This window comes from Hyperoodon ampullatus (assembly GCF_949752795.1).
Source record: "Hyperoodon ampullatus genome assembly, chromosome: 10".
NCBI classification, from domain to species: domain Eukaryota; kingdom Metazoa; phylum Chordata; class Mammalia; order Artiodactyla; family Ziphiidae; genus Hyperoodon; species Hyperoodon ampullatus.
The window spans coordinates 52,451,974-52,476,626 of NC_136923.1; the positions used below are offsets into that span (position 1 = coordinate 52,451,974).

General features: G+C 36.6%; 1 protein-coding gene across 19 annotated transcripts in view; it reads left to right on the forward strand.

Moving 5' to 3' along the window:
• The window catches only part of CLASP2 (cytoplasmic linker associated protein 2), a gene marked incomplete at both ends in the record, with an annotated part of 179,389 nt that overhangs the window by 133,470 nt on the left and 21,266 nt on the right, over window positions 1-24,653 (forward strand). For 16 of the 19 annotated variants that reach the window (XM_079712234.1, XM_079712222.1, XM_079712232.1 and 13 more), the window contains 4 exons: window positions 1,604-1,667; window positions 11,728-11,891; window positions 12,715-12,793; window positions 17,152-17,295. In XM_079712234.1, coding sequence (XP_079568360.1) covers window positions 1,604-1,667; window positions 11,728-11,891; window positions 12,715-12,793; window positions 17,152-17,295 — 451 coding nt within the window. Of the gene's footprint in view, window positions 1-1,603; window positions 1,668-11,727; window positions 11,892-12,714; window positions 12,794-12,925; window positions 12,977-17,151; window positions 17,296-24,653 lie in introns of all 19 variants that reach the window. The other 3 variants (XM_079712231.1, XM_079712220.1, XM_079712236.1) reach the window with 1 other exon arrangement.

Consider the following 24,653-nt stretch of genomic DNA (forward strand, 5'->3'; position numbering starts at 1 on the left):
AAATTCTTTATTTTTTAAAATTTATTTTATTTATTTTATTTTCATCTGCGTTGGGTCTTTGTTGCTGTGCGTGGACTTTCTCTAGTTGTGGCAAGAGGGGGCTACTCTTTGTTGCGGTGCACGGGCTTCTCATCACGGTAGCTTCTCTTGTCATGGAGCACGGGCTCTAGGCATGCAGGCTTCAGTAGTTGTGGCATGCGGGCTCAGTAGTTGTGGCACATGGGCTTTGTTGCTCTGTGGAATGTGGGGTCTTCCCGGGCCAGGGCTTGAACCCGTGTCCCCTGCATTGGCAGGCGGATTCTTAACCACTGCGCCACCAGGGAAGCCCCTCTTTATTGTTTTTTATATGTGTAATGTTTTAAATCTCTATGATCTATCCCTTTAAGAACATAGTTTCAGAAAATTCATAAGTTTGAGTGTGGTGGAAAATAGCAGGCCACTTCCTGACTTGATACCTGAAATCAGAGTTTGATTTACTAGCTGAGTGTTTATTTTAGGAAGTATTAGAACTATATAATTTAAAATAAGTGTTTATCTATATACTTCCTAATATATTTTAATGCTTTCATATCACAGTTCATGAATCACTACAATAAATCATCATACTGTTGTTCCCAACCCTATCAAGTTTAGATTAGTATTAGGTTCAGTATATCATTTTAAATGGCAAGGAAATAGTCATAGTTTAGAAAGATTTTAGCCCTCAGGTGGCAAAATTTAAGAAAACATCATAGCATTTAAAGGGATAAGATTCATGTGCTGGGAATGTCATCTGTATACTTTCCTCTGTTGTGCTACATTAATAAGGTACAGTTTTATTTCTTTTCATATAACTTTCAACCTTTAAAATAGTGTCTGTTACTACAGAATTATTGTTGCATTTGATAAATTTTTATTTAGCCCTGACTAGTAAATCCCACTAATTTCTCATTTAGGAGGGATGATTTTAGCTTTTTTTTTTTTTTTTTTTTTTAAAGAAGCCCAGGGCTTCCCTGGTGGCGCAGTGGTTGAGAGTCCGCCTGCCAATGCAGGGGACACGGGTTCGTGCCCTGGTCCGGGAAGATCCCACATGCCGTGGAGAGGCTAGGCCCATGAGCCATGGCCTCTGAGCCTGCGTGTCCGGAGCCTGTGCTCTGCAACGGGAGAGGCCACGGCAGTGAGAGACCCGCATACCGCAAAAAAAAAAAAAAAAAAAAAGAAGCCCAGTTATATGTAAGGTCACTTTTTTTTTTTTTAGGCTGTGTTCGGTCTTTGTTGCTGCACGCTGCTTTCTCTAGTTGTGGCGAGCGGGGGCTACTCTTCATTGCAGTGTGCGGGCTTCTCACTGGTGGTGGCTTCTGTTGTGGCAGAGCATGGGCTCTAGGCGAGCGGGCTTCAGTAGTTGTGGCACACGGGTTCTAGAGTGCAGGCTCAGTAGTTGTGGCGCATGGGCTTAATTGCTCTGCAACATGTGGGATGTTCCCAGACCAGGGCTCACACCTGTGTCCCCTGCATTGGCAGGTGGATTCTTAACCACTGCGCCACCAGGGAAATCCCTGTAAGGTCACTTTTAAATGACTTCTTCCTACAGCAAGGTATTAATTCCACTTTATTATTTTGACAGTCGAGTTGAACTGAAAAGATTATGTGAAATTTTCACAAGAATGTTTGCTGATCCTCATGGCAAGGTATGTTTTAGTATTTAAGATTACTCCTGTAAGGTGTCATTATTGTATTGCCCCAAAAAAGAAGTGAATAATAACAAAAAACTTTAAGCCATTTTTGTTTTGTTATTGCTCTAAAATGGCAATGATCTTTTCAAACATAATTGAAATTGAGTATTTGATATCATACTTAATTTAGAAATTGCTCTCTAGTAACTGTTTAAGCTTCTCCAAAGAGAGATTATCTGAGACTATAAACTGAAGAATATATAGTAACATGCAAAACTCTTATACACTTAGGGTGAGTATTTGAATTTCTAAAAACATTTTACTATTTGTAAAGGAAATAATTGGGGTAAGTTGAAAAAAGTTGCTAACTTTTTATTCAGTTTCCTTCTCTGTTAACATAAATATATTCTTAAAAGAGCAATTTTGTAGAAAAGAATTGCCATTAAATAACAAAAAGCACAAAATATGGCTTCACCCATGGTTTGTTAGTAATATAAAAGAAGCATTTCATATATTGAAACAGTTCATAAAAATCTTCAGAACTTTGTTCAGTTTTTAATGCGGATTAAAATGTATTTAAGTACTTATGCATAGTCTGCATGTATACTGTGAAATTTTGCTTTAAAATGTAAAATTTTGTTGTAAAATGGACTCATTTATTCTGTTTTCAGCAGTGTGTTTGACAATGGTGAAACTTTATTCAGTATCTTCCTTTAGGACACCAGGTGTCTACATGAGAGTTTCTAACCTAAGTGAGAGAGAGATGTGGAAGGGAAATCATAAGAAAGATATTAACAAATTTCACTTTATTGTTTTTTTTAATTGTCTTCACTTTATTGTTGCACATGTCATTTCCCCCTCATTTTTTTTCTATTTTCAATATTTTCGTTACTTGTGACACTACTTAAAGATACTAAAATCCTACTCTATACATAAACTGAAATCCAGTTAAGAATTATAAATTGCTTGTACTTTAACTTCTAAAGATTATCCTTTTATCAGAAGGTATATTTACTTTATCCAAGAATGCAAGGTCCCATTAAAGACAAAGATTAAAGTACACTAAGTTTACAACTTTCAAACTGAGCATGTAGATAACCGTACCATTTTATACTGATATTGCTACCACTAATTACAGCTGCAAGAATTGCTTTAATGGAAAAATTTCTGTAAATCCTGAACAAATTAGCTGTTGACATTTTTTGTTAGCAGTATGAGCCAAAGGACAAGACAATTATGATCTGGGTGGACCTATTTTATTAAATGATGTTTTAATTAATAATCTCTACAACTTTTAAAAATAGAGTTTTAAAACATCTTTAAAAGTAATAAAGTTCATCTCTACTAGAAGGTATGAGAGTGTAAGGCTAGATTATTTCTTGAAGTCACAGTTTTTTATTTTTTGTTAGGACAATAATGCAATTTAGTTGGATCCTAGGATTTGCACAGTAATAAAGAGAAACACTTTTTTAAAAAGTCTCTTGAAGAAAAAAATTTTTAAATAAAGTGAATGTTAAAATTAAAAAAAAAAGTCTCTTGAAGATCAAGTAGGAAAACCAGGTTTGATGTTGGTGAAAGCACAGATGTTTGGCCTCCCTTAGTAGATGTAGAGAACCAGCCACAATCCTTCCGAGAGTTTTCGGGAAGAAGACTTTTTTTTTCTGTGGGATTTTATAACAACATACAATTCTTATTGATCCATCAGCTTTGTTTGTTTGTTTTTGTTTTTTTTTTTGGTTAGTTCAGTGAATACACATGTAAATGGAAGATTTTATTTAATTCGTTTTTGTTCAGCTTTTGTTTGGTGATTGTCCATCAGAGACTCTGCCAGTAATGTAATTCATTAAGAATAAACTGGATATATCACCATACTGTGCTGAGTTAAAAATATCAGGGTTTGATTTGAGCTTTTGCATCATATCCTTATATTATTAAAATAGCAGATATCCCCCCCTTTTTAATTTTATAAAGTACTAACAGTCCAGTCATTAGGATCAAGCAGCTGTTGTTGATGCTTTCTTTTCTTTCCAAGTAAAATTTTGTTCTCTATCAAGAGTCGGCCTTTTTTGTTTGTTTGTTTTTCCCTATAAAGGGCCAGGTAGTAAATATTTGTAGCTTTGTGGACCATAATGATCTCTGTCACAACTACTGAACTCTGCCATTATAGCACAGAGGTACCTATAGACAATATCTAAACAAATGACCATGGCTGGGTTGCCATAAAACTTTACTTATGAACATTGAAATTTTTATTTTCATAAAATTTTCATGTGTCACGAAATAGCCTTTTCTTTTGATTTTTTTTAAAAAACCATTTTAAAATGTAAAACCATTCTTAGCTCTGAGACCATAGTTTCCCTATGCCTGTTCTATACAGTCAACTCTGGTCATTGACACTAAAACAGAATATGTTCAAGAACCTCTGCTCATGCTCATGCCACTGGTTGAAGGTTAAGCCTGTTGAAGGGAAACAATGTACTGGCCCCTGCTGGGTTAAATCAGCCCTGTTATTCCTGTATATTGTGCCATTCTCCATTTCTGATCTGTGGTTTTTGTCTAAAAGCCCAGTGCTGCCTTGCCTTTTCCTCTAGTTTTTTTCTTCTGTCCTCCACAGAGACTGTGTCAGATAGTCTTTCCTCAGAACTCCAGCCCTGTTCACCTCTCCACCCATCTCATGCCCCAAGCATATGTCCTGGCCTCTTAGCTTACCAAGAAAATAGAAGCCATCCAGCAGAAACTCCATTTCCTATCTCCAAACTAGCAAAGTTAACTGCACATAAGCCCATTCTTTCCACCTTTTCTTCTATGGAAATGGCAGGAGGTCTTACCTTGAAACTGTTGGTAGCCACATAAACATGTACTCTGTTTTTTGCTAACATGGTCTCATCTGCTTGGTCTTCCAGGAATTTTTCATAAATTTCAGTTTGCTATCCCTTTTTATTTTTCAACCTTGTTGTGAGTTTATCCAGCATATCTTTTCTGACACTTTAAGGACAGGGATGTGGGAGAGGTGGAAGAGGGGTGTTTTCTGTTGTGCCTGATCCAGTCTTCCTCACAGTAGACACCCTCTCTTTTCAGACACTTATCTCTCTGCTTGTTTTACTTACGTTTGGTGTTGCTTAGAGCATTGCCTTAGGCCCTCCTTTTTCACTCTGTACCTTATCTGAAGCTTAAGTCACCCACTTTATCCTAATGACTCTCATATGGTGCTTCCAGCCCACATTGTTTTCCTGCACTTACTTAGTTACATGCCTTTTGCTCATCTTAAACCTCAAAACTACTTCTCCTCCTGCATTGCTTTATCTTATTAGATGAAACCACTATCCTCTCATTGCTCAAGTGAAGAATTTGGGCATTATTCTAGAAATTTACTCAGTCGTAATTGATTCAACCTTCTAAACATTTCCATTCTCAGTGCTAATTCAGGGCACAATCATCTTTGGCCAGCTGCACCTCCTCCCCACCTCCTATCCCTAAATTCTCTTCCACACTGCATCTTTGAATAACCTTTCTAAAAGGTAAATCTTCTCTACTAACTTAAAACCCTTCAGTGACTACTCATGACCCTCAAGAAAATATTCAAACAAAGCCTATCATTTTTGCTTGTCATTCCCTTCTCACTCTCAACCCAGCCTGGAAACTACGTTCATTTCCCCAAATGTGCCACGTGCTTTTCCTCATAGCCTCGAAATAGGCCATCAAAGAGACTTCTCTTTTCTTCCTCAAGTGTGGGTTAGCTCTCCACTCTGAATTGGAATCACTTATCTGTAACCTTAACTATCCTGAAACTCACAGGGCAGAAATCGTCTGAAGCCTTGCCCCCAGAATGGGCTGTAGTGTTGAGGAGACACCTCATACTATGAGGTTGGTTGGGTGGGTTTTCCCATGCCCTTTTAAGTTGAAGTCAACTTAAAGCTGTGTTAACAGCTTCTGAATAGTAGCTGGCTTCCATGTTAACTGAAAGCTGTCCTTACTTCTCCCCAACATGATTGAGACCACCTGCTGTCCCCAACAGGTTACTTAGAGAACCAGGGTGTGAGCAGCAGCCCCATCTCCTTTCATCTAGGATCACCTCCAACCCCCAGAATGTTTCTCTTATATGTGTTAGAGTAAGCATCTGAGTCCAGCTGAAATATCAGGTGAGCTCCAATACACATCCCAGAAAGGAAGGGCTAGAAAAGAGCTTCTATTTCAACTTCTGAATACAGTTGAAATAGATGCTGGGTTTTTTCCTGGGACAGGAGTAATGTGGTTGGTAAATAGTTTACAAGCTGAAATTATTTGATGTCCGTAACTTGATAAATAAACTTTTTAAACTTTCAGATACTACTCATACACTCACAGTGTATGACTCTGTAAAGCCTCTAAATATTTTTCTAAGAGAGACAGTACAACACAGTGATAACAACTATGGGTAGTAGAGCTAGATTGCTTGGGTTCAAATTCTGCCTCCATCACTTATTAGCAGTGTGTGCCTTGGTTTCTTAATCTGTAAAATAGAGTTAATAAGATTGCGATGATGATTAAATGAGTTAATATATGTAAAGCCCTTACAACACACCAAGCACTATATAAGTTTTTAAAAAATAAATAACTTTGAAAAATTAAGGAATTCAGGTCAGATTTTTATTTTGATTGCTCTAGACCCAATTTTTCCTTCAAATGTAAGGAGTGTCAGATGCCAAAAGCTATCCCCTGTGATTCTGACATTTGACTCTGAAGGACCTACTTGAGAAGAGCCACCTTCACTAAAGTGCATGGTTTGATTTCACATTTTATGGTCTGTGTAGTCCTACCTCTTGAAGTCTTGAACAGCTAGGGTAGGAATTCAATCAGTGGCTACTAAAATGCAACACAGTTGAGTGCCCTGCTTAGAAGGATATATCTGGTCTCCTGAAGAGTGTCTGCAGTCTTAGGATCAGGAGACCAAAACATGCACCTTACCTAAGGAAAATTAAAAGTTGTGGTATAGTTACTTTTTACCTCCAAACAATAGTGATTATTCCAAGCCTTCACAGAAATAACTTAACTTGTGAATGCATTGCTTCTGAAGAGGAAAAAAAAAGATAAAAGAAAAATTCTAGATACTGTGCTTTAGAAGCAAATGTTTGCACTGTACAGAAATTTTGGCAGGTGTCTGTTAGTCTTAGATTTTTTCCAGAAGTGGAGCCTCAAGGATAGTAGGGTCTGGAAAAAAAGGGAGTTTTTGTTTGTTTTTTGTTTTTAAATTTCCTTGGCAAGAAGGTGAGAGAGAAATATAGGAAAATAACATACTCTTCTCCCATACTATTCATTTAACTCTTGTTTTAAAAACTATTTTGAGTTTATCGTAAAACTTTGAAAAACATTTGTCACTTTTATTTTCTAAGTGTTTTTCTTCCATACAGGAACTTGGCATTGATGGCGACTAATTTGTGTGTTTTTCTTTTTTTTCTTTTTTTCCTTTTGCATGCTGTCCCCTGTGTTGGAACTCTCAATAGAGAGTAAGTTGGTTCAATATTTGTTGGAAACCTAACTTTACTGCATGACTGTGAAATTAACCCTTTTTCTCTGTTTTCTCTCCCGAAGAGTTCATGCAGTGTTGGAACCTTTGCAATCCACGAAATGCTATTTGCAGTTATGCAAACTGTCATTCTGTTTGGAGATGTGCTTTTTAATCTACTAATTAATCTAATTTGATTATGTTCTTCCGTTCTATATTTGATGACTGGCACACCTAAGATATAAGAGGTTAAGAAAAGGCTGCCTCAATTGTAATAGCTCAAATATTATAATTTTCCAATAAACTACAGTTATAAATTGATTCCATTGAAGGTTGGTTTCATTGAATTATTAAAAAAATAATTCCCAAGCTTCACAATTAATTTTTTTAATTGAATTCCAACCTCGACATATGCGCTTTCTAATAGTCTATTAATGGCATTCCACAAAAGCAAACAAGGCTGTTTAAGGAGCAGTGATTCTCAGCTTTCTCTTCTGAAATCAAATTTTTAGCCCTAGTGCTATATTAATATGTCCACTTTCCTCTTTCTCCTTTAATCATAGATAAGGAAATGGGAGAATATCAACATCTGACAGTGAACTCTGTGATAGGGCAGTCAAGTAAGAAATTTTATGCAAAATTTCCAATGTATATTTTGGATGGATATATATATATGCATATATTTATCATTTAGTAAGTACCATTGATAAGATATAAGTATTTTGAAAAATGATAGTATAATTCTATATATAGAGTACCGTAAATAACATGTCTACATTTTTATTCAGTTATACTCACATTTTATCTAATCAAAAGAAATTTCTACTTTTGATTAGAGACTCAGAGAAGTCTTTTTTAAGAAAATAACAATTCAGATCTTGACAGGAACATAAACTTTGGATTATGTCAGGATGAGAAGAAAGGGCCTCCCCGGCATGACTAGCCTGAGTCCAGAGAAGTGGGAGATGTCAGAAAGACTATAGGAAAGAAAAAGAAAATCTTGGCTGCCATGAAAGGAAGGTCTTACATATCTTCCCTTGCATTGAGAAAAAGGGTTGGCTACCAATTGCAGGGTAAGGTTTATTTACTTAGGAGAAAATTCTTACTCTTTAAGGAACTTTTCCTGCACATTCATTGAACAACTTTTTAATTTGGTCCTCAGCCTCTGATAACTTTAGGCTTCATTCTAATTGGTGATACAAGACTAAAAAATATATAGTCTTTTTTCTCAAATGTTATATATTCCAGATGGGAAGATGATATAAATTCAGAAAAAGTGAAATATTGGCTGGGTCTTGAGTGGTAAGCTTTGTAGGAAGTCATGTACTTTGTGTAAATAGGGGGATTAGGGAGTGTGGTAGAAAATGCGGAGTGTGTGTGAGATGTGTTCAGGGACAAAGAATTTATGTTGCCATATGGTCCAGCCTGAGCCTGGAGAGTTAGAGCTTCGTCTAAGCCTTGAAGACATTATTCTATAGACAGTGAAGGGACATGAAAGGATTTTGTTTCTATCAAAAGAGTGATGTCACAATCTGATGATGAGAAAGAAGTATGAGTTGGCCTGCCGTCTGTTTTGTAAATAAAGTTTTATTGGAACACAGCTGTGCTCACTTGTTTGCATACTGTCTATGGCTGTGCTACGATGACAGAGCTGAGTAGTTGTGACATACACTATATGACCTGCAAAGCCTAGGATATTTACTTTCTGGCCTGTTGCAGAAATCCAGACTTGAGGTCAGAAAGAATTGGTGCCTACAATGATGTTGTGATCAACAGATTTGAGGAAGGCCAAAAGTGAGAGTTATTCTAGAGGTTATTGTGGGGCCTAGTAGGCTAGGACAGAGAGGCCCTGTCAAGGAAGTCATACTTTCGGTGAAAAGAGAATCAGGATGAAGACTGGCTCTTACATCTCTCCTTATTCAGGATGCAAAAGGAAAATGCCTGGTAAAAAGAATGAAAGAAGGAAGGGAGATAATAAGAGGAAAAACAGTGTCAAGCTACAGAATGGCTAAGCATACTAAGCTAATGAAAAAGCTATTACATTTCACGATTAGAAGATAATTGATGGGTGCAATAGGATGGAAATTGAAGGAGAAATTCTTGAGACAGTGTCTTCTGCATCTGTAAACAAAGAATTTAGGTTGAGAATAAAAGAATAAAGATAGAGGAGACCATACTTTAAAGAACAAGAATATAGAAAGCGAGATTAGTCTTAACAGAGGAATAAAATTGGCTCTTCCTTGGAGAAACGATTATGAGAAGGATAGCTATAGAGGAAATCAAAGTGAGGGAAAAATCAGTGGAGAATTTTATTATGAATGACAGTAAAGTAGATGAGGTAAGTTGTCTAGTAACAGAGCGGATGGAACACAACTAAACACCAAGTGACTTAGCCATTGATTAGCTGTGGAAACCTTGGAAAGTCACTTAATTTTCTAGTTCTCAGTTTCCTGAGAACCAGATAAAATGGGAGGGTTGACTCGGCATTCTAATGTCTGTGATTTTCAAAGTGGATTTTGGCATAGAGAAAGCTTAAAGTTGGACTCTTCAGGAAAATAGGCAAGAGTTGAAACAATAAGAGTGAAAGTGAACCAAAGAATTAGAGTGTTGTACTGGTAAACACGTTTGAGAGGGGGCAGGAAGCCCTGATTTGTAATGTTCGTTATAAATTCTAAGGTGTAAATATTCCCACATGACTGATTTCAAGCCACCAACCAGCTCACAAAATTCCTGAATATTGAACATTTGACTTTCTAGGCAGGTACTGACTGACTCCAGGACATCACTTGACAGATTTGCCAGGTACCAATAAGAGTGAGTACTAGATTAGACACATGCACTTGTCACAGAGCAGGTCTAGTGAAGTTCCTCCGCAGCGTTCAAGCCCTGAGGAGGGAGCCAGAGAGTTTCAGTGAAGCTGTGGGCCATGAGTTGTGGGTGGGGTTAGGACCGGAGTTAATGGATGTGCATTGTGAATAAGAACAGTGTTGAAGCAGGTACTTACTGCCTGGGGGTCAGAGGTAACAGAAAATTCAAAGTAGTCATAGTTTCTGCTTTTACAGATAGTATCTTGAGCAAGTAGCTCAAGTGTACTTTTTCTAACTCAGATTCAAATGTTGAAAAGCTTAGTTATAATTCTGATAGATAAAAATCCTTCATTTCTAACATAAGAAAAAAAAGGAGTTCATGTATAACTATATAAAGGAAATTCAAGAAATAAAATATATATTGAGAACAAAACTCTAATTTTCAAATTAGCGTAGTTACTTTGGGCTTAACTTTTGAAACCATAGTTTTTATAATCCATTGTGATTATAAATTATCTCATATAATACAACATGGCTGACATTGTCTTAAGAGCTTTTCCCTCTTTACCTAGAAATAAATTTTCCTGTATGATATTGAATTTATTGAGGAGATATAACCTTACCGTATGTCACTTTTCCTAAGTTTTGTTTTGTTTTATTTAATTTTTTGACTGTGCCACGCGGCATGTGGGATCTTACTTAGTTCCCCGACCAGGGATCGAACCCCTGCCCCCTGCAGTAGAAGCATGGAGTCTTAACCACTGGACCACCAGGGAAGTCCCCATAAGTTGTTTTTTTTTTTTTGCGGTACGCGGGCCTCTCACTGTTGTGGCCTCTCCCGTTGCAGAGCACAGGCTCCGGACGCGCAGGCTCAGCGGCCATGGCTCACGGGCCCAGCCGCTCCACGGCATGTGGAATCCTCCCGGACCGGGGCACGAACCTGTGTCCCCTGCATTGGCAGGTGGACTCTCAACCACTGCGCCACCAGGGAAGCCCCCCCATAAGTATTTTTAATGAGATAAAGCAATTATGAATTTTAGCTTCCCTTCCCTTAAATTTTTCCTGAATCTTCCAAAAAGTTTCAAACTTGTAGATTAATATTGGAAACAGTATAAAACCCATCAATAGAAATGGAGACTAATAGCATGCCATCTAGGACTTTTTAGAAATCATTAAAATGTAGATGTAGATTTGTATCCTGATTTTATTTATTTTAGGTACAGTTATAGTTATCCCAGGTCATTTAAAATTACTTTTGGGGCAGTTTTAATAAATAATACGTCTTATACCAAAAAATTTTGTGACCACTGACATTTTGAGAACTAAGAAGTCTCCAACTAGCATGTTATATCAAAATCATCTTATATGTTAAGGTAGCTGTCGGCATAGTCAACCTCTGATTAACTCACTGCCGTTCTTCCAAAGAGCTGGGGGCTGATAAGACCATAGGTAGTTCCTTGCCCTAAATTTCAGATAAAATAGATTTCAGTTTAAGCCGTGGCATCACTGACAACCTTAGGTGCGCCAGCCATTATAGCCAAAGTTTCTTTACCAAGTGATGCTGCATGGAATAGCTAATTGTCGAACTTCAGCAGAAGTTGGATAACAGTTCAGATGTACTCTTGTATCACAGAGTCCAATGAAAAGCAAGAGAGATTGTTTTTCCGCTTGGCTGCCAATCGCTGTGCCTCTGATTCCTGTATTCCTTTCTATTTTAGTTTTGAACTGATCATAGAGGTCAATATTTCCTCCTTTTTCTCCTCCCTCCTCCCTTTATCCACTGTAGGTGTTCAGCATGTTTTTGGAGACTTTAGTGGACTTCATACAAGTCCATAAAGATGATCTTCAAGATTGGTTGTTTGTACTGCTGACCCAACTACTAAAAAAAATGGGTGCTGATTTGCTTGGGTCTGTTCAAGCAAAAGTTCAGAAAGCCCTCGATGTTACAAGGTAAGATTTTCTTCATGTATTTCAAGTTTACCCGGTAGTAATCAAGAATATTTCATTTCTGTGTTAAAAGTTCAGATTTCTGAGTCTTTTCAAACTATGTAGATTGCATGAGTTCCATTTGAAAATTATTAATGTTGCCCATTTACATGGTATATTTAATGCAACATTGATCCTTAGTTCAAACACTGCATTTAATCTATTAAAAAATTTTATTAACATTGGTTGAGTAATTCAAGGTAGTGTTTTATTTTAATTAAGATGTAACTGCAAAGTAGAGTTGAAGATTTTATTCAGTCTAGTGTAAAGATAAAAATATTTTCTAAGTTTAAAAAGAATGTTTTATTATGCATTCTTTTTTCAGAAGATTTTGAACCAATGATATATTTCTTTCTTGTGTAGATTGTTGAAGTGACTTATTTCAAATATCCATTTACTAAGTTGAGGTGAGTCTAGAATTCAGATACTAGGTATGGAAACATCTCTGATAGTGTTGAACTTTTTACTGAATACATTTTTCTGATTAAATCTATAAATGAGGCAAGAGATCATTCTTTGCTATAGTGTTGCTTTTTAACCCCCTACAAGGGGTTAAATTTATACTTACAGGGTATAAATTCAGGCGTTCAGATTCTTCTGGGAGTAGCTTTTATCGTATACTTTACCACATAGACTGTATACCACATACAGGTGCTACTTCATGCATGCTTTCTGAATGACATTGTGTTTTGTTTGGTATTAAACATAATCTTCTGTTAAGTTTGCTAAATGCTTACTTGCTGACTTAATTTTTATTTTATTTTGCTTTGTTCTTTCCTTATTTCAGAGAATCTTTTCCAAATGATCTTCAGTTCAATATTCTAATGAGATTTACAGTTGATCAGACCCAGACACCAAGCTTGAAGGTAAAAATTTGAGGTCTTTTGATGACATTTTAAGGAACTGAAGTATTTTATTCATAAAGTTGTGGTAATATTTGTATTTCTGTCACACAAGAAGCTGTTCAATCAGTGGATTTTGTTTTTATAAACTTTCAGACAGTCAAGCCAGCACTTCGGGACCAGCTTCACTCTTTTTGGAGTTCCAAGGTTTTTTTTGGTTTTGTTTTAATCTGCATTATTTCTTTTCTTAACTCTCTTTACAAACTGCAGTGTTTCAGATAATGTTTGTATGCATCTATATATTCAACTACTAACCTTTATAAGCCTATAAAGCATGCATGGATTTGATTTCAAATGTTATTCGATACCAGATTATCTTTTGGAGAAGCTTACTGGGGATACATACTTAGAAGGCAACACAAGTATGGCCGTCTAACCCTAAGCTGTTATGCAAACTCGCTCTATAAAATCTTATCTAATTTTATGTTTGTGATTTCCCAATCCTTTTTTTTTTTTTTTAAGTTCGGAGTTTGAAGAGTTATTCTGGGCAAAATGTCAGTTTTGCCTATGTATTTCAGTAAACAGAACTTTTTAAGTTTGATGTCAGTGCTATTCTCCAGTTCTTAACTGAAACAGTAACTTCTTTTTCTTTTTGCAATGTGATTTTCTAATGTGTGCATAAAATTTAGATTCAGGATTAACTTCCTCCATTGTTATTAGCACACATTTTCTAGTTCATTTATGTGAAAACTAGGTAGATTCCAATTTTTGATTAAAAAGAATTATTTAACATAAAAGATAATATAAAAGATCTGCCCTGAATTCTTTACTAAAGATGTTTCTTAGTGAATTTTCTTAAATTAAAAAGAGGTTAAAGTCAGGGAAATAACAAGCATATGAGCATTTATAAGCCTTGTATTTTCTGCTCTATTCTGCACGAAGTATGTTTCTATAAGCATCATTGCCTTGGATTGATTTTCCTTTAAGTTTCTGAATATGATTTTACCTTAAAATCACAATTATGTTTCTTACCAGGGTTGACTTATACTCAACATAATGTTATTTTCTCAGAGCTGCTTTGTGAAAAAGGATCCATCTGTTTTGATTTTAAAAAGTGACCTGCAGAAGGAGAATAATTTACTTGATATTATTGATAAATACTGTTTAAACTTATTTTTTTGTCCAAGCCATTGTGCTAGGCATTCATAGGAATATAAAACGTACAATTTTCTATCATTATTGTTTATAATACATGATAAACTGTAAACTGTGATAAGAGTTATGATTTAGGTACTGGTGGTAGGTATTCAAGTGCTGTTGAAAACATATGTTTCATGGCCCAGTAGAAATGGAGGTCTAAACCATTAGCTTAAGAAATAAGGGTGATAGGTGAGTTGAAGGAGAGAATAAAGTTGCTGAAGGCCTGAAGAGAAAGACAGTGGAAAACATATAATTAAAACATCATACTAATGGGGCTTCCCTGGTGGCGCAGTGGTTAAGAATCCGCCTGCCAATGGAAGGGACACGGGTTCGAGCCCTGGTCCAGGAAGATCCTACATGCCGCGGAGCAACTAAGCCCATGCACCACAACTACTGAGCCTGTGCTCTAGAGCCTGCGAGCCACAACTACTGAGCCCACAAGCCACAACTACTGAAGCCCGTGCTCCTAGAGCCCATGCTCCACAACAAGAGAAACCACTGCAATGAGAAGCCCACGCACCACAAGGAAGAGTAGCCCCCACTCGACACAACTAGAGAAAGCCCGTGTGCAGAAATGAAGACCCAACGCATCCGAAAATAAAATAAATAAAATAAATAAATTTATTAAAAAAAAAGTCATACTGGAGACTAGAATCACAGACTGTTTCTCTAAAAGCCCTATATACATATACATATATATAATACATATACCTAGACTGTTTCTCTAAAAGCCATGTATACCTGTACGCATATATGTATACATGGCTTTTGTATATAGGGCTTTTAGAGAAACAGTCTATGTATAATATATGTGTATTATATATAAACCATAATATATAATACGAACATAGTATGTACTTGGCTTTTATATATACACACATATGCACAGACACGTAAAACTGTAGAGGAAGATCACTCTTCAACTCATAAATTGATGTTTTAGGACAGCAAGGAGACGTTCTATTAGAGCTACACCTTATGCTGAAAATAAAAGTAACTTTAAGATGGGTGACAGGATTAAGAATTAAAAACTTAATAGGTTGTAGAAAAACACAAATAACTTCAGTATGAGATGCATAAAAATTCTTTATTGAAGAAGTGCTGGATCTTTCAGATAAAATTTTACGTCTCTCACAGAGTATCATGTGGGTAAATGTCAGAAAGGAAGCAATAAAATAGGGGGAAATTGCATACAGAGTGATTTTATTTGAGTAATATTTTTTTAAATTAATAGAATTTTGTTGACTTTTTTTTCTGAGTTTCACAAACAGGTTTAGAATTATATGCACCTTAGCGACTAGATTGTTTTTCCTCTCTGAAGAAGAATGCATGTTTATGTTATTCAGAGTACAGACCATGTATAGAACCTTGTGAAATATTCTACCAAAATGTAAATTTTCAAATGATTATATGTGTATCATGGTTATTTTGCCTTTGGTATAGTAAACACACCTATTCTGTGAAACCCTTTAAAAACTTTACATGCCTCTCTATAAATTGTCAAGACACAGAACTATCTGAATCTCACATAGTGCAAATAAATATATTCAAAAAAACAAAATACATTGATGTTCATTCTTTGATTTACTATAGTCACCTTTCAGCCAGTCACACTGATAGAAGGTGACGTGGCTTCAAGAATCCAGAATGTTATGTGCTGCCATAATTTAGTTGGGCCTACTACTACAAAAGTAACCATAAATCTCTTTCCCTCTCCCCTGTACAATTTACTCATGATGGCTGATAGGTTAATTCTTGTTTTTTTCAGTACATTTCTTAAAGTTATAGTTACTTCTTAAAATTCATTTATTATGAAATGAAGAATGTAAGGTGATGCATTCTGTCTTTTTTTTTTTAAACTGGAAGCAGAAGGGGGAAAATGTACAAGAGTCGAAACTTTAACATATTACTTTCTATATGTTAACTTGGCTTAGTACTTCCCAGAGACCTTATTTGGATTGAGTGAGAGAAATGATATCTTAAGATCAATAATAAGGGAAGGAGTATAGAAAACCTGATTACCTTAATCTTTGACAATATTTTTTCAAAGTCACTATTTTAATCATATATTTAAACCTTCCTTTTTCTAAGTCAGCAAATCAGCATTTAATATGTGATTAGAATCTGCTGTATACAAGGACTGTGCACTGTGCCAGGTGCCATTTCTAAAGGGCACTGGTAAAGTCTTAGAGAACCATTACTTAGAAATCCTAGAATGTTAGATGTGACTTTAAAAACAGTGGTTCTCAAACTTTTTTTCTACCCCAACATACCTGAGAAAGGGGAGATTATTTAACAATGGCTTACTCTAAGGATAAAGAAGGCTGCATCTAAGAGAGAAACATGGATGCTTTGCCCCACCTCCTGCTTACTTTGAAGCCTGCATCCTACCACACACCTACCCACCATGCCACCCACGCATCAGGAATTCCTGGGAGAATAATAAGACTCTTTAAACTCATATATGATAGTTCTTTTATACAGATAAGTATTGTCTCTTCTCCAGTGGTACTTGTGTAAAACTTTTTTGTCACATTTATTTTGAGACGTAGTTCTAGCAGTTGATGGACATATTAAGGAACCTGATCTCATTGTGTGAGTCTTACTGTTTGTTTGCCAAAAACCTGTATTGCCCACCTTGATTACCCAGTTGGTTTATAATACCTTATTTCCAAAATTCTTTGATTTCCCCAAGAGGCAAATTGTACTTCATTTTATAAAGACTGGTTCCTAGGGAAATCTAGACAAGAGTCAGCTGTAATCTCTGAAGGCAGACTCAAGGAGAAGTGTCTAATCTTATCAAGAGAGTCTTTAGCAGTTGTTCAAACACGGGGAATGAAACTTATAAGTTCTGCTGTGTGTGAAAAAAATCCACATTTTCATATACTTGTACCTCTGGTAGGTAGGTGATTGTATAACTTCTCTTTTGTTGTTGATGCTTATTCATTTTGTATTTGTCAAAAAAATAATCGCCTAGGGACTTCCCTGGCCGTCGAGTGGTTAAGACTCCGTGCTTTCACTGCAGGGGGCATGGGTTTGATCCCCCCGTGGAGGAACTAAGATCCCACATGCCACACAGCGCAGCCAAAAAAAAAAAAAAGTCACCTAATTATTTCTGAAGTGTTCTCATTGCCCCTCAATGACCAGCTGATTGTCCTCTCTCATTGTGCATCCCTCTGCAGGTGAAGGTTGCTATCCTTAAATACATAGAAACTCTGGCCAAACAGATGGATCCAGGAGATTTTATAAATTCCAGTGAAACTCGCCTGGCAGTGTCTCGGGTCATCACTTGGACAACAGAACCCAAAAGTTCTGATGTTCGGAAGGTATGTTTTAATTTAAGATTTAGAAGATAAATTAGAAAAGCAAGTCAGTCATTTTGGATTGCCAGTGAAGGAAGCTAATATTTTCAGGATGTTACCAGTTAGCATAGAGTTATTTACCTGGTGATATAAAGACCTTTTTTAAAAAATACCTTCTCTTTTAAATTTTATTTTAAATTTTATCCAATTAATATGAGTATAATTTTCAAACTTAGAATTAAAGGTAACTGTCTTTGAAACAGTCCTCCCAACCTCTAATCTTATAGCCATTCAAAATATTTCAAATCTTTCCCCTCGCATTTACCTATATATTTCAAATAAGAGCTTGCACTGTTTCTTGATTTATTAATTTTAGGCATTATTTATTGATCCATTGATAAATTTAGTCATTATATATGTCTGTCTACCTTTGTAAATTAAGACTTAACTTTCCCCTATCCTTTCCTATGTCTTTCCCCATAACCTTCAAAATACTTATGAATCAATTGTTGGTACTCAATAGAAAAGATTTAATTTTGACTGTGGAAGTATTCAGCCCTTCGCCAAGTGGCTTATTACAGCCTCCTTCCTTACAGAAGCTTTATTTGTCCTGGTGTTAATAATTTACCTTTTCATTTTCCTTTTTTTCCCCCCCACATGTTTTTTAAGTACTTGTTGTTAGGTTCAACATCTCTGTCATATGCTCATGGCTAAGATTTTCCATATGCTCAAAAACATAGGTTATTTATTTTCTGGGGAGTTCCTTTCTAGACCCTCCTCTGTTCTCTTCACCTTCTTCCTGAGACTTCTCTTCAACCCTAATCATTCGTTTCTTGCATTCTGTATCTAGCTCTGTTGACAAAGCCAGAATAATCAAAACAGTATGGTACTGGCACAAAAACAGACACATAGATCAATAGAACAGAATAGAGAGCCCAGAAATAAATCCCATGCACACGTGGTCAATTAACCTATGATAAAGTAGCCAGGAATATACAATGGAGAAAAGATAATCTCTTCAGTAACTAGTGCTGGGAAAACTGGACAGCTACATGTAAAAGCATGAAATTAGAATATTCTCTATCACCATATACAAAAATAAACTCAAAATGGATTAAAGACCTAAATGTAAGACTGTAAAAGTCCTAGAGGAAAACATAGGCAGAACACTTTCTGACATAAATCACAGCAATACTTTTTGGGATCCATCTCCTAAAGCAAAGGAAATAAAAAGAAACAAATGGCACCTAATTAAACTTAAAAGCTTTTGCAGAGCAAAGGAAACCATAAACAAAACAAAAAGACAACCTATTGAATGGAAGAAAATATTTGCAAATGATATGACCAATAAGGGATAAATATCCAACATTTATAAACAACTCATACAACTCAACATCAAAAAAGTGAGCAACCCAGGGGCTTCCCTGGTGGCGCAGTGGTTGAGAGTCTGCCTGCTGATGCAGGGGACACAGGTTTGTGCCCCGGTCCAGGAAGATCCCACATGCCGCGGAGTGGCTAGGCCCGTGAGCCATGGCCGCTGAGCCACAACAGTGAGAGGCCCGCGTACCACAAAAAAAAAAAAAGCAACCCAATTGAAAAGTACGCAGAAGAACTGAATAGACATTTTTCCAAAGAGGAAATGCAGATGGCCAACAGGCACAGGAAAAGATGCTCAACATCGCTAATCATCAGGGAAATGCAAATCAAAACCACAATGATATATCACCTCATACCAGTCAGAATGGCTATTATCGGAAAGAACACAGATAACAAATGTTGATGAAGATGTGGAAAAAAGGGAACCCTCTTATACACTGTTTTTGGGAATGTAAATTGGTGCAGCCACTGTGGAAAACACTATGGAGGTTTCTCAAAAAACTAAGAATAGGGACTTCCCTGGTGGCGCAGTGGTTAAGAATCCGCCTGCCAATGCAGGGGACGCGGGTTCGAGCCCTGGTCCAGGAAGATCCCACATGCCGCAGAGCAACTAAACCTGTGTGCCACAACTACTGAGCCTGTGCTCTGGAGCCCATGAGCCACAACTACTGAGCCCATGTGCCTAGAGCCCATGCTCTGCAACAAGAGAAGCCACCGCAATGAGAAGCCTTTGCACCACAACAAAGAGTAGCTCCTGCTCACCACAACTAGAGAAAAGCCCACGCACAGCGATGAAGACCCAATGCAGCCAAAAATAAACAAATTAATTAATTTAAAAAAATCATTATTTGAAATGTTTGAAATAATTTGAAAAGATACATGCACCCTAATGTTTATAGCAGCATTTTTTACAATTGCCAAGATATGGAATGAAGCAACCTAAGTGTCCATCAGCAGATGAATGAAGGGACTTCCCTGTCAGTCCAGTGGTTAGGACTTCGCCTTCCAATGCAGGGGGTGTGGGTTTGATCCCTGCTCAGGGAGCTAAGATTTCACATGGCTCAGGGCCAAAAAACTAAGACATAAAACAGAAATAATATTGTAACAAATTCAATAAAGACTTTAAAAATGGTCCACATCAAAAAAATAATAATCTTAAAAAAAAAAAACAGGTGAATGGGTAAAGAAGATGTGATGTATATATATACCATGGAATACTACTCTGCCATAAAAATGAACGGGATTTTGCCATTTGCAGCAGCATGGATGGACTTGGAAGGCATTATACTAAGTGAAATAAGTCAGAGAAAGACAAATACTGTATGATATCACTTACACGTGGAATCTAAAAAATATAACAAACTAGTGAATATAACAAAAAAGAAGCATATTCACAGATACAGAGAACAAACTAGTGGTTACCAGCAGGAGAGGGGCAATATGGGAGTGGGGAATTATGAGGTACCAACTATTAGGTATGAAATCAGTTACAAAGATGTGTTGTACAATGGGGAATATAGCCAATATTTTATAATAAGTGTAAATGAAGTATAACCTTTAAAAATTGTGAATCACTATATTGTACACCTATAACATATAATATTGTATGGCAGCTGTACTTCAATTTTTAAAACCAAGCCAAACAAGACAAAAAACATAAAGATTAAGCAGAAATTAATAAAATAGAGAATAGAAAAACAATAGAGAAAATTAGTGAAACCAAAAGTTGTGTTTTTTGGAAAGATCAACAGTATTGACAAACTTTTAGCTAGATTGACAGAAAAAAGAGAAGACTCAAATTACTAGAATTAGAAATGAAAGAGGGAATATTATTACTAACCTTACAGAAATAAAAAGGATTATAAAGGAATGTTACAATATTGTATGCCAATAAGTAGTTAACTTAGATGAAATGGACAAATCTCTAGAAAGACACAAACTACCAAAAGCGACTCAAGAAGTCAATAGAACAAGTGAAGAGTTTGATTTAGTAATCAAAACACCACCCACAAAGAGAAGCCCAGGCTCAGATGGTTTAACTGGTGAGTTCTACCAAGCATTAATATCAGTTCTTCACAAACTCTTCCTTAAAAAACAGAAGAGGAAGGAACACTTTCCAACTTATTCTGAGAGGACAGTTTTATCTTGAGAACAAACCCAAAGACATCACACACAAAAAGAAAACTACAGATCAATGTCTCTTACAAATACGGACCCTTTTAATTCTGGCAAACCAAATTCTGCAACATATAAAAAGAGAATTCTACACCAAGACCACGTGTAATTTATCCCAGGAATGTAAGGTTAACATCTGAAAGTCTATTGTAGTACTCCACATCAATAGTAAAAAGACAAAAACCACATGATTATCTCAACAGAAAAGGCATCTGGCAAGATCTAACATCTTTCATGTTTAAAACAAAAACAAAAAATCGTAAACTAAACAAACTATCAAGGGAAGGGAACTTCTTAAACCCAATACAGGGCACCTCTACAGCTATTACTGATATCCACAGCTACTTTGGTGAAAGATTGGATGCTTTCTCCATAAAGTCAGGAACAAGAAATGGATGTCTGCTCTCACCATTTCTGTACAACAATGTTCTGTACAACATTGTTCGCCGGTTTCTAGCCAGGATAGTTAGGCCAGAAAAAAGAAAAAAAAAAGAGAGGAAGAAAAGTAAAACTATTTCTGTTTGCAAATGATACAATTTTATACATAGAAAATCCTTCAGAATCACTAAAAAACCATTAGAACTAATAAACACATTCAGCAGGGTTGCAGGATACAAAATCAATATATGAAAATCAATTGTATTTCTAAACACTTGAAATGAACAATGCAAAAATGAAATTAAGAAAACAATTCCAGTTACAGTAGCATTAAAAACATTAAAATAGGGCTTCCCTGGTGGCGCAGTGGTTGAGAGTCCGCCTGCCGATGCAGGGGACACGGGTTCGTGCCCCGGTCTGGGAAGATCCCACATGCCGCGGAGCGGTTGGGCCCGTGAGCCATGGCCGTTGAGCCTGCGCGTCCGGAGCCTGTGCTCCGCAATGGGAGAGGCCACAACAGTGAGAGGCCCACGTACAGCAAAAAAAACAAACAAACAAACAAAAAAACATTAAAATAGGGATAAATTTTTAAAAGGAAATGCAGGGGCCTCCCTGGTGGCGCAGTGGTTGAGAGTCCGCCTGCTGATGCAGGGGATACGGGTTCGTGCCCCGGTCTGGGAGGATCCCATATGCCGCTGAGCGGCTGGGCCCGTGAGCCATGGCCGCTGAGCCTGCGCATCCAGAGCCTGTGCTCCGCAACGGGAGAGGCCACAACAGTGAGAGGCCCGCGTACCGCAAAAAAAAAAAAAAAAAAAAAAAGGAAGTTCAAAATTTATAGTAGAAACAATGAAATAATATTAAAGAAGATTAAATAAATGGAAAATCATCCCATGTTCTTGGTTCAGAAGACTTAATATTCTTAAAATGGCAATACTTCCCAAAGTGATCTACAAATTCAGTGTAATCCTTACCATATTCCCAGCCGGCTTCTACATTGTAGAAATTGACAAGCTGATTCCAAAATTCATAATGGAATTCCAAGGGACCCCTAATAGCTGGAAGAGCCTTGAAAAAAAAAAAAAAAAAGTAGGACTTTACACTTCCAGATTTCAAAACCTAATACAAAGTAATAGTAATCAAGACAGTGTGGTACTGACATAGGCTAGACATAAAGACCAGTGTAATAGAATTGAGAGTCCAGAAAAACCGTGTTTATGGCCAACTGATTTCCAACAAGGGTGCAAAGACCATTCAATAAGGAAATCATAGTCTTTTCAACGAATTGTGCTGGGACAACTAAATAGCCACATGCAAAAGAATGAAGTTGAACCCTTACCTCATACCATATACAAAAATTAATACAAAATGATCAAAGACTTAAATGTAAAAGCTAAACCTAGAAAACTGTTAAAAGAGGGATAAATCTTCATGGCCTTGGATTTGGCAGTGGATTCTAACCAAAAGCACAAACAACAAAAGGAAAAAATAGGTCAGTTGGATTTCATCAAAATTAAGATTTGAGGATATTCCAAGACCAAGAATACTGATGGGACTGTAGAAACCATTGATTGACATGTTTTAAGTAAGGGAATGATATGATCTGATTTATGTTTTTAAACATTATTTTGACTAATGTGACAAAAATGGACTAGCTATGTTGTGTAAGGGAGAAGAGGGCAGGAGAGGTAGGGCTGATATTGAACGGAACCTAAGTTTTCATCTAATGTAGTAGGAAATCACCAGAAAATGTTTCTAACTGATAAATCAAGAAATAATTATTTAAGCCCATGTATACCTAACAATCAGTAAAAACAAGCATTACAGAGAACTCTCTGGAGAGCTGAACAGAGGATTGAGAACTATAAAACCTTTTCTAAAGGTTCTTTTTTTTAATCCATGAGTATGTGTTACTTTTATTTAAAGGCTGGAAAATTTATTTTTAAATAAATGTAAAATGTAGCTAGTAAAATAAATGTGACATTAAACTAACAGAAATGAAGGGCTTCATCAGAATATACTAAAGCTATTACAGGGACTTCCCTGGTGGTGCAGTGGTTAAAAATCCACCTGCCAATGCACGGGACACGGGTTCGATCCCTGGTCCATAAACATCCCACATGCCATGGAGCAACTAAGCCCGTGTGCCACAACTACTGAGCTGCACTCTAGAGCCTGTGAGCCACAACTACTGAGACCACGTGCCACAACTACTGAAACCCGCATGCTCTAGGGCCTGTGTGCCGCAACTACTGAGCCCGCGTGCCTAGAGCTTGTGCTCCACAACAAGAGAAGCCACCGCAATGAGAAGCCTTTGCACCACAAGGAAGAGTAGCCCCTGCTCACCGCAACTAGAGAAAGCCTGCACACAGCAGTGAAGACCCAACACAGCCAAAAATAAATTAAAAAATTAAAATAAAAAATAAATAAAGCTACTGCATTTTAAGTCATGTGATTTAAACCTGTATTATTTGATGCAGAAATAGACAAAGATCAATAGAATATAAAGGAGGGTCCAGAGAAGCAGGTTTATATAGAAGATTAGTTCATGATAAGGGTGTCATGTTGAGTCATGAGGACAGGATACACTCATTGGTTTGGGAATAGTTGGATTGTCTGTCTCTAGAGAGAAAATAAAGCTGCGTCTCATACACCAAAATAAAATCTAGGTGGAATAAAATATACCTTAACAATTATTAATTCATTTGCTCAAATTAATTTGAGATCCTTTCACTGTTTAGGTTCCAAAAAGACACAAGATCATAAAGTTTTGTTTCAAAATGCAAATAGCTTTATTTAAACACTATTAACATGTTAGAGTACACACCCACACAGTGTATACTTTGTTGTTGTTTTTAACAAAATGGGCTTATGTTACAGCTGTTTTATAATTTTTCCCTTCAGCAGTATGTAATAGTCCTCTCCCAATCTCTTCATGTATAGAGCTACATCATCTTTCAAGGCTGTGTTGTGTAATATGTCATTGTGCCAGTGTAACTTAATTTCACCATCCCCTCCTGTTGTTTATTAGATGTCATAAACATGGAACACTTAGGTTTTCATAGAGTGGGGTCAGAAAGAGTCCAGAACAAGATGTGCACATTTACATACAAGTCATGATCGTGAACTATTTAGGTTTCTTTGTCCTCTCAATTAAGTTTCTGTGTAATCTGAATTTCACAGTGTGGTGTTTAATAACCCAATTGATTACTTTAGAAGAAGAAAGGAAATTTATGTTTTCTTAACTGATCTGAGTAACCTTTCTTTTGTTCCCATTTCCACAGAAACATTAGACTAGTTTTAGCTTCGAATTGTAGATTTGTTAAGATCAGCTGCTTTGAGAGAAGACTAAATACAGCTAGTTAATTTAAGAATCATATAATGGGACTTCCCTGGTGATCCAGTGGTTGAGAATCAGCTTTCCAATGGAGGGGACATGGGTTGATCACTGGTCA